A 10,925-nucleotide genomic window follows, 5' to 3' on the forward strand; every position below is an offset into this window, starting at 1 on the left:
AAAAAAAAAAAAGGGGGAGGGACCAGGTTTGCTGGTCTGATAGAGCCTGGTGGAACCACTGAGACTATGGCCCCTCGCTGCCCTTCAGATCTAGAATTGAACCCACACCTGTGGCTTCCAGCGAAGCAAAAGACAGGCATAGGAGTTGAACATTTACCTGAGGCAGATACATTCTTTGGAGAGAAAAATCATAGGAGAGAGAAGGGCTGTTTATGCACAGGGAGACAGCTCAGGGGGTAGGGGTCCACGGAGGGATGTACATAGGGAAGAGGTGACTGTCAGGAGGAAGTGGGAGTGGAGCTGTTGCATTGTGGTGAATTGTGGTCAATGTCATGAGACAGTCTATGTGAAATGCTGTATGGATAGTGAATTTCCACTGTAAATTTTCACCCAGATCACACACACAAAAAAAGTCCACGAGAGCCAAAATATGATCTTGAATATATCCCTCTTGAATTTAGAGACCATCTAAAGAATAGATTTGATGCATTGAACACCAATGACCAAAAACCAGAAGAATTGTGGGATGACATAAAGAACATTATCCAGGAAGAAAGCAAGAGGTCTTTAAAAAGACAAGAAAAGAAGACCAAAATGGATGTCAGAAGTGACTCTGAAACTTGCCCTAGAATGGAAAGTAGCAAAAACAAATGGAAGAAATGACAAGATAAAAGAGCCAAATAGAAGATTTCAAAGAGCAGCTCAAGCAGACAAAGCCAATTACTATAACAGAATGTGCAAAGACCTGGAGTTAGAAAACCAAAAGGGAAGAACATGGTCAGCATTTCTCAAACTGAAAGAACTGGGGAAAAATTTAAGCCTCGCATTGCAATATTGAAAGATTCTATGGGCAAAATACTGAATGATGCAGGAAGCATCAAAAGAAGGTGGAAGGGATACACAGAGTCACTGTACCAAAAGGAACTGGTCAATGTTCATCCATTTCAGGAGGTGGCATATGATCAAGAACCAATGGTATTGAAGGAAGAAGTTGAAGCTGCACTTAAATAACTGCTGAAGAACAAGGCTCCAGGAATTGACAGACTACCCATTGAGATGTTTCAACAAATAGATGCCCCACTGGAGGCACTCACTCGGTTATGCCAAGAGAACTGGAAAAGAACTACCTGGCCAACTGACTGGAAGAGATCCATATTTGTACCCATCCCGAAGAAAGGTGATCCCAAAGGACATGGAAATTATTGAATAATATCATTAATATTGCACACAAGTAAAATCTTACTGAAGATAATTAAAAAATGGTTGCAGCAGTATTTTGACAGAGAACTTCCAGAGGTGCAGGCTGGATTCAGAAGAGGATGTGGAGCAAGGGATATTATAGCTGATGTCAGATGAATCTAGACTCAAAGCAAAGAATACCAGAAAAATATTTACTTGTGTTTTATTGACTATGCAAAAGCATTTGATTGTGTGGATCCTAGAAAATTGTGGAAAACATTGAGAAGAATGGGAAGTCCAGAACACTTAATTGCACTCATAAGGAACCTGTACATAGACCAGGAGGCTATCGTTCAAACAGAACAAGAGGACACTGCATGGTTTAAAATCAAGAAAGGAGTGTGTCAAGGTTGTATCCATTCACCATACTTGTTCAATCTATATGCTGAGCAAATAATCCCAGAAACTGGAACTATATGAAGGAGAACATGGCATCAGGATTGGGGAAAGAATCATTAGCAACTTGTGATACGCTGATGACACAATTTTGCTTGCTGAAAGTGAAGATGACTTGAAGCACTTATTGATGAAGATTAAAGAATATATTCAGCAGTATGGATTACATCTCACTATAAAGAAAACAAAAATTCTCACAACTGGACCCATAAGCAGCATCATGATAAATGGAAAAAAGATCGATGTTGTCAAAGACTTCACATTGCTTAGTTCTACAATCAATGCCAATGGAGGCAGCATTCAGGACATCAGACACCATATAGCACTGGGCAAGTTGGCTGCAAAGGAGCTCTTTCAAGTGCTGAGGAGCAAAGATATCTCCTTGAGGATTAAGGTGCACCTGACATAAGCTACAATATTTTCAATCACCTTATATGCATGTGAGAGCTGGACAATGAATAAAGACTGAAGAAGAACTGATGCTTTTGAGATGTGGTGCTGGTCAAGAATGCTGAAAGTACCATCGACTGCTAAAAGAACTAACAAATCTGTCCTGGAGGAAGTTCAGCCAGAATGCTCCTTGGAAGCGAGAATGGCCAGACTTCATCTCACCTACTTTGGTCATGTTGTCAGAAAGGACCATTCCCTGGAGAAGGATGTCATGCTTGGTAAGGTGGAGGGTCGATGAAAGAGAGGAAGGCCCTCAACAAGATGGATTGACACAGTGGCTGTGGCAATGGGCTCAAGTATAGCAGGGATCACAGAGCTGACATGGGACAGGGTGGTATTTCATTCTGTTGTGAGTAGAGTCACTATGAGTCAGAGATGACTTGCTGGCACTCAACCACAACAACAACAACAACCACCTTAAATGCTTTAATGAGGATTGATTCATTTCAGGGGCCATATACACTTTTCTGGGAGCTCTGGTGGCATAATCCCTAAGGCATTTGACTCCTGACCAGAAGGCTGGCAGTTCAAACCCACCAGCCACTCCTCAGAAGGAAGGTTGGACAATCTCCTTCCATACTGATAGTGCCTCAAAAACTCAAGGAGGGGCTGCTGTGAGTCAGACTTGACTCAATGGCAGTGAGTCTGGTTTTGGGTATACATCCTCCTTGGCATCTTCATTAAATTTAAGCTTGTATGGTCTTTCTATAAACATTTTCTAAGGTATTTGTAAATCCTTCCATTTCCCTCAACATTCAACAATTCTCCTAATTTAGTTTAATTCACAAATAGACATATTTGCCATGTCTCCATCTCATTAACAAATATAATTAACAAGGTTTGTTATGGGAAGAATTCTATGATATACCACTAAAGTCTTCTCTCAGATTTAATAGCCCATTAATTGGCTCTTGGGGCCAATAGTCATTTAACTGGATATGACTTCACTTAATGATAGAATCATCTAGCATACATTTATCAAGCTTTTCTGAACCAGTACTAGGTGACAGTGATCACTGCTTTCCATTTAATTTACTAGAATTTTTTAAAATATATTTTGAAACATAAACTTTCTTCTTTATTGAAAACCAGAACATTTGGTAGAATAATTGATCTTTTAACTATTGCTTTATCTTAATATAATCTAGCATCAAGGAAAGTTCCTTTATGTAGTCTATGTGAAAAGAGGTATAGTTTTTAAACAAATTTAAATTTGTTTAAATTTTATACCCTGTGGTTGGAATTTCAATCTTAGGAACTTGAAATTTCACATGGTTCACACCACCCCCTCCCAATATACTGGTGATCTTTTAGCTTGGAGGAACATACTAAAATAAAAATACTTGTTACAGAAATAGGCTACTCTGAAAGACAGAAATGACAATATTTAATTATTGTGACACAAAATTAAAATAGTAACATGGCAATATAAAGTTGTATTCATGGTAATGATCAAGGATTATGGTCTATCATTACATACAGAAAAAGTGAAACATTAGAATCTAGCACATTCAAAAATAAGAAAAAGAGAATTACATAAACAGAAGGTAGAGATAACATAAATAATGTATTTAAAAATCCTTACCTCCTCACAGCAGCGCCTGCTTACAATAGCCCTATAGTCAATTCTATCCCAGAGTTGGTCCCTTAACTTTAAGAAATTAGGAAACAGTTTTCTCCAGTTTTTTCCTAAAGCCCATGGAAAAATTTCATACTTCGCTTCTTCTTCATCTTCTTCAACTGTGTTAGCTAGATACCTAACAAAGAAGACCAACAATCCAAAAAAGAAATGGGTGAAGGATAAGAACAGATAGTTCACACACACACACACGAAGTTTATAAATACATAAGACATGTTCAACCTTACTCATAATTTTAAAAATTCAGAATATTAAAAACATCAAAAAATAGAAATACAAAGAATTCTACCTTGTTCAGACCTGGGTATTTCTATATTCCTATAAATCTTAAGATTCATTCTGGGATGCTGTTAAGTAATCTGGAAACAGTCTGATCCTCTCAGGTTTTCTTTTTAAATTATTATTTGTTAGGTTAGCTCTGGGGCAGTGTTCAGTGGAGGGCTAATTATTCCCCATGACTGAGGCAAGACCTTCCTGTATACTCTAATCAATGCTCCATACATTATGAGGGTTTTTTCCCCCCCCTGGCTGGCTTGTGGGACAAGCCCTGTGTGAACATCAGGCACTGTTCCCTCTAATCCTTTCTTATGATATTTCTCCAGAATCAGGTAGTTTATTTATACACATAACAAAATCAATATTCTGCTGAATACTAGAGGAGGACCAGACATACCCAGAGGCAGAATACCATGACCAGTAATAACAACAACTATAATAATAATAAACTGACCCCAAACTAGCGTACATGGTGGAAGTAACAGACAAGTATATTATAACAATTGTTAACTATTCCAGATGTCCAAAAAGTTAAGTAGACACATTGAAGATGTAAAAAAGACCCGAACTGAACTTTCAGAGATGAAAACTACAATGTGTGAGATGAAAAATACACTGAATGGGATTAATGGCAGATTAAACAATGCAGAAGAAAAGTTTTGTGAACTTGAAGACATAGCATAGAAACTATGAAAATGAAACACACAGAAAAAGAAACAAAAATACTGAACAGAGCATCATGAAATGTGGGACAACTTCAAGCTGCCTAACATACATGAAACTGGAGTCCCTATGAAATTGGAGGAGGTGGTCAGAAAAAATATTTCAGACAATAATGGCTGAAAATTTTTTCGTATTTGATGAACACAATAAACCTATGGATCTAAGAAATCCAATGAACCCCAAAGCACAAGAAACATGAAAATTAAATCAAGGCACATCAAAATCAAATTGCTACCGAACCAGTAATAAAGAGAAAATCTTAAAAGCAGTCAGAGAAAAGGAGACATGTTAGATAATATAGAAACAAAGATAAAGATGAAACAGATTTCTCATCAGAAATAATGCAAAAGACAGTGGTGAACCATACTGAAAGTACTGAAAGAAAACAAGCAAGCAAAAAACCTTTCAGTTTGGAATTCTTTGCCCAGCAAAAACATCCTTCAAAAATGAAGGCAAAAAATAAGAGAAGGATATGGAATGTGTGACTAATTATCTCCATGAATAACTGATTTTTCTGCCAGTAGACCAGAAGGATGGTCACTGTCTTCCATCACTTAACATTTTGATCAAAGTTTCTATAGAAGAATCCTGACCAATGGAAGAAAATGTAGAATAGAATTCCAAGTTCTCATAAACTCTAGACTTTCTCCATGGAGGCTGGATGAACTCCTGAAACTACTGCCCGGAGATAATCTTTAAACAAAAAATCATAAAGTATCCCCTGAAGTCTTAAGAACAATCATTTAGCTCAACTAGTAAAAAATGTCTGCTTTCAGCATTATGCTCTCTTAAGAATTATTTATATGAGATCAAAGTGAAAACAGCAACTCAAAAGACTAGACAGGAACCTTAGAGGGGAGTGACTTTATGTTAATGGAGAAGGAACAACTCAGAAAAGAAGAGTGAGAGCAACTCAAAGAATGTAATCAATGTCACTGAATTATACATGTAGAAACTGTTGAACTGGTGGTATGTTTTGCTGGGTACATTCTCAACATTAACAACAAAATAAAATTTTTAAAATGCAGGCAAAATAAAGATGCATTCAGATATACAAAAACTGAAAGAATCAATCACCAGCAGACTGACAGTACAAGAAATGTTAAAGGAAGTCCTCAGGCAGAATTAAAATAATACCAAATGAAAATATGGATTTATCTACACAAACAAAGTACCAGAAATGATAATTACATGGGTAAAGGTGTAAGATTTTTTTTTAAATTAAATCTCTTAAAAAGATCATTGATTTGCTGGTGGAACTGTAAAATAGTACCACCACTAAGGAAAATGGTATGGTGCTTGCTCAAAAAACTAGAATTACCTTATAATCCAGCAATCTCACTCCTAGGTATATACTCTAGCTCAAGCTCACTGCCTTCGAGTCATTTCTGACTCACAGCAACCCCTCCTTGGGTTTCCAAGGTGGTATCTCTATGGAAGTAGATTGCCCAATCTTCCTTCTGAGGAGTGGCTTGTGGGTTTGAACCATCAGTCTTCTGGTTAGCAGTCAAATGCCTTAGGCACTATGCCACCAGAGCTCCCAGTATATACCCTAGAGACCTAAAAATACAAACATGACCATATGCACACATATGTTCATGCTGCTTTATTCACAATAATAATAGAAATAACCACAAATATCCATCAATGGACAGATGAGTAGATAAACAGACTGGTATGTACACACAATGGAATATTATACAACCATAAAGAACAATGAATCTGTGAAACAACATAGATAAACCCGGAGGGCATAATGCTAAGTGAAATAAGTCAAGCATATAAGGACAAATATTGTATGGTCCCTCTTTTATAAGAACAGATAAATACAAACCCACCAGCCACTCCTCGGAAGGAAGGCTGGGCAATCTACTTTTGTAGTGATACTGCCTTGGCAACCTAAGGAGGGGTCGCTATGAGTCGGGGCCAACTTGACGGCACACAACAATAACAACGTTCATGGGTAGCTACCAGGAAAGGGGGTGGGGTGGGGTGGGGAAATTATGCTTTATTCTAATTAGTTTTGGTGATGGGAAAAGTGGCACCAATTGTGGATGTAGTGAGCCCAGCACAACCAAAGTGATAATGAGCATTTGAGCACTTATGAATGGGTATAGACAAACTGATATATGAGTAGGTACAGATGTGACATAGGAGAGAACATATAGAAAGATCTATGGTGTTGTTAGGTGGCCTCGAGTCAGTTTTGACTCATAATGACACTATGTACAACAGAACAAAACGCTGCCCAGTCTTGTGCCATCCTCACAATCATTGTCATGCTTAAGCCTATTGTCCCAGCCACTATGTCAATCCATCTTGTTGAGGGTCTTCTCCTTTTTCACCGACCCTCTACTTTACAAGTATGATACACTTCTCCAGGGACTGGTCCTTTCTGACAACATGGCCAAAGTATGAGAGATGAAGTATGGCCATTCTTGCTTCTAAGGAGCATTCCGACTGTACTTCTTCCAAGATAGAATTGTTTGTTCTCCAAGCAGTCCATGGTACATTCAACACTCAACACTGTAATTCAAATGCATCAATTCTTCTGTAGTCTTCCTTATTCACTGTCCAGCTTATGAGGCTTTTGAAAACACCATGGCTTGGGTCAGGTGCATCCTTAGTCTTCAAATTGATATCTTTGCTCTTAAACACTCCAAAGAGGTCTGGAGCAGCAGATCTGCCCAATGTAATACATTGTTTGATTTTTTGACTGCTGCTTCCATGGGTGTTGACTATGGATTCAAGTAAAATGAAATCCCTGACAATTTCAATCTCTTCTCCATTTATCATGATGTTGCTTATTGGTCCAGTTATGAGGATTTATGTTTTCTTGAGGTTGAGGTATATTTCATATTGAAGACTATAGTCTTTGATTTTCATCAATAAGTGCTTCAAGTCCTCTCCACTTTCAGCAAGCAAGGTGTGTCAAATGCCTATCACAGACTGTTAATGAGTCTTCCTCCAATCCTGATGCCCCATTCTTCTTCGTATAGTCCAGCTTCTCAGATTATTTGCTCAGCATACTGGATAAGTATGGTGACAGGACACAACCCTGATGCACACCTATTCCTATCTGAAACCATACAGTATCCCTTTGTTCTGTTCAAATGACTGCCTCTTAGTCCAAGTACAGGTTCCTCATGAGCACAATTAAGTGTTCTGGAATTCCCATTCTTTGCAATGTTATCCATAATTCATTATGATCCACACAGCCAAATGCCTTTGCACAGGGAATAAAACACAGGCAAATCTCTTTCTGGAATTATTTGCTTTCAGCTAAGATCCACCTGACATTAGCAATGTTCCTCATTCCATATCCGCTTCAAAATCTGGTTTGAATATCTGGCAGTTCCCTGTCAATGTACTACTGCAACCGTTTTTGTATTATCTTCAAAATTTTACTTGTGTGTTATATTATGATATTGTTTAATAATTTCTGCATTCTGTTGGATCATTTTTCTTTGGAATGGGCACAAATATGGAACTCTTCTAGTCAGTTGGCCAGCTAGCTGTCTTCCAAATTTCCTGGTATAAATGAATAAGTGCCTCCAGTGCTGCATCTGTATGTTGAATCATCTCATTGGGTATTTGATCAGTTCCTGGAAGCTTGCTCTTCACCATTCCTTCAGTACAGCTTGGACTTCTTCCTTCAATACCACTGGTTCTTGTTCACATGCTACTTCCTGAAATAGCTGAATCTCAACCAATTCTTTTTGGTACATGACTGTGTATTCCTTCCATCTTCTTTTGATGCTCCCTGCATCATTCAGTATTTTGTCCATGGAATCCTTCGATATTGCAACTTGAGGCTTACATTTTTTTTCTTCAGTTCTTTCAGATTGAGAAATGTGTGTTCTACTTCTTTGATTTTCCAATGCCAGATCTTTGCACATTTCACTATGATACTTTGTCTTCTCAAGCTGTGCTTTGAAATCTGTTCAGCTGTTTTGGTTCATCATTTCTTACATTCGTTTTAGCTACTCTCCATTCAAGAGCAAATTTCAGAGTTCCATCTTGCATCCATTTTGGTCTTCTCTTTCTTTCTTGTCTTTTTAATGATCTTTTGCTTTCTTCAAGTGTGATGTTTTTGATGTCATCCTACAACTCATCTAGTCTTCAATCACTGTTGTTCAAGGCATTAAATCTACTCTCCAGATCGTCTAAATTCAGGTTCAAGTTATTTGACTCATAGTGACCCCTCCTTGGGTTTCCGAGGCAGTATCTCTATGGAAATAGATTGCCTGATCTTCTTTCTGAGGAATGGCTGGTGGGTTTGAACCTCCAGCCTTCTGGTTAGCAGTCAAATGGTACTCCAATCATACTTCGGCTCTTGTGGACTTGCTTTAATTTTCTTCAGCTTCAACATAAACTTGCATATGAGTAATTGAGGGTCTGCTCCACAGTCAACCCTTGGCCCTGTTCTGACTGCTGATATTGGCATCTCCATCGTCGTCTTTCACAGATGTAGTTGATTTGATTCCTGTGTAGTCCATCTGACAAGGTCCACATGTATGTTATTTTGTTGTTGTTGTTGTTATTTGCCGTCAAGTCATTGTTAGGTGCCATCAAGTCATCTCCAACTCATAGTGACCCTGTGTACAGAAGAATGAAATACTGCCCATTCCTGTGCCAGCTCAAACCCTGCCATACTTGAGCCCATCGTTGCAGCCAGTGTGTCAATCAATCTTGTTGAGGGCCTTCCCCTCTTTCATTGACCTTCCACTTTACCAAGCATGATATCCTTCTCTAGGGAATGGTCCCTTCTTACAACATGACCAAAGTAGGTGAGATTAAGTCTGGCCATGCTTGCTTCCAAGGAGCAGTCTGGCTGCACTCCTTCCAGGCAGATTTATTTGTTCTTTTTTTAATGCATTTTATTGTAATATAATTTATGTACAGTGAAATACATGAGCTCTGGTAGCACAGTGCCTAAGGCACTTGACTGCTAACCAAAAGGCTGGTGGTTCAAACCCACCAGCCACTCCTCAGAAGGGTCGCTATGAGTCGGGGCCAACTCGATGGCACATAACAACAAAAGTGACATGGGTCAATGCTTTTTTTTTTTTGCAATGTTCCCTCACCTCCCCTCCCCTCCCACCCCTGGCAACCAACAAAGAAAGTTTCCCTCCATATATAAACCTTTCCTTGACCATCCACAACAATGACCTAATACTTTATTTGTCCTTCTGTGATTGACTTATTTCACTCAGCAAAATGTCCTCCAAGTTCATCCATATTATGCAGTATTTTGCAGATTCTACGTTATTCTTTAGTGCTGCATAGCATTCCATTATGTGTATATACCATAGTTTGGTCATCCACTCTTCTGCTGATGGGCACGTAGGTTGTTTGCATCTTTTTGCTATTGTAAATAGTGCTTCGATGAACATGAGTGTGCATATATCTGCTCCTGTCCTGATTCTCACTTCTCTAGGATATATCTAGTAATGGGACTGCTGGATCAAATGGTATCTCCAATTCCAGCTTTCTAAGGAATCACCATATTGCTTTCCACAGTAGTTGTATCACTTCACAGTCCCACCAGCAGTGTATGAGAGTCCCAATCTCTCTGCAGCCTTGCCAGCATTTGTTATTTTCTGTCTCGTTGAACCTTGCCATTACTGCTGGGGTGAGACAGTATCTCATTGTTGTTTTGATTTGCATCTCTCTGATGGCCAATGATTGTGAGCATCTCTTCACGTTTAGCTGGCCACCTGAATATACTCCTTGATGAAGTGTCTATTCATGTCTTCTGCCCATTTTTCAATTGGATTGTTAATTCCTTTGCTGTTGAGGCATTGGAGTTTTCTAAAAATCTTAGAGATAAGTCCCTTGCCAGATATATAATTATCAGCAGATATGAATTTGTTGCTGTCATTTTTGTTATGTGCTTTTTCATGGTGTTGATTTCTTTATTCCATATAATTTTCTATGCTGAGCTCATTTTGTTTATGAATCATGTTATCACTTCCTTCATTTGCTATTGTTTTAGTATTTGCTAAATATTTGTGCTGGTCCTCTTTTTTATTTTGATGTGAAGGTTTATCTTTTTTTCTTTGAGGTTACCCTGTGATTTATAGTTTTCTTCCCAAGTTTAGAACAGTCTGTTCTATCTTGTAGTTGTTGACTTCCCTACCATCTAGAAGTTCTGTAATGACACAGTTTTTTCCCTCTTTTTGGTTTGTAGTTGTCTTC

General features: G+C 38.4%; 1 protein-coding gene across 1 annotated transcript in view; it reads right to left on the reverse strand.

Annotated features, from left to right (window-relative positions):
• SPDYA (speedy/RINGO cell cycle regulator family member A) overlaps positions 1-10,925 on the reverse strand; it is a 62,297-nt gene that overhangs the window by 39,476 nt on the left and 11,896 nt on the right. Inside the window, exon 4 of the mRNA XM_007938819.2 lies at positions 3,671-3,842. Within this exon, the coding sequence (XP_007937010.1) occupies positions 3,671-3,842 (172 nt within the window). The remainder of the gene's footprint in view (positions 1-3,670; positions 3,843-10,925) is intronic.

Source organism: Orycteropus afer, unplaced genomic scaffold, assembly GCF_000298275.1.
Source record: "Orycteropus afer afer isolate SDZICR_OR568_19922 unplaced genomic scaffold, OryAfe1.0 scaffold00054, whole genome shotgun sequence".
NCBI classification, from domain to species: domain Eukaryota; kingdom Metazoa; phylum Chordata; class Mammalia; order Tubulidentata; family Orycteropodidae; genus Orycteropus; species Orycteropus afer.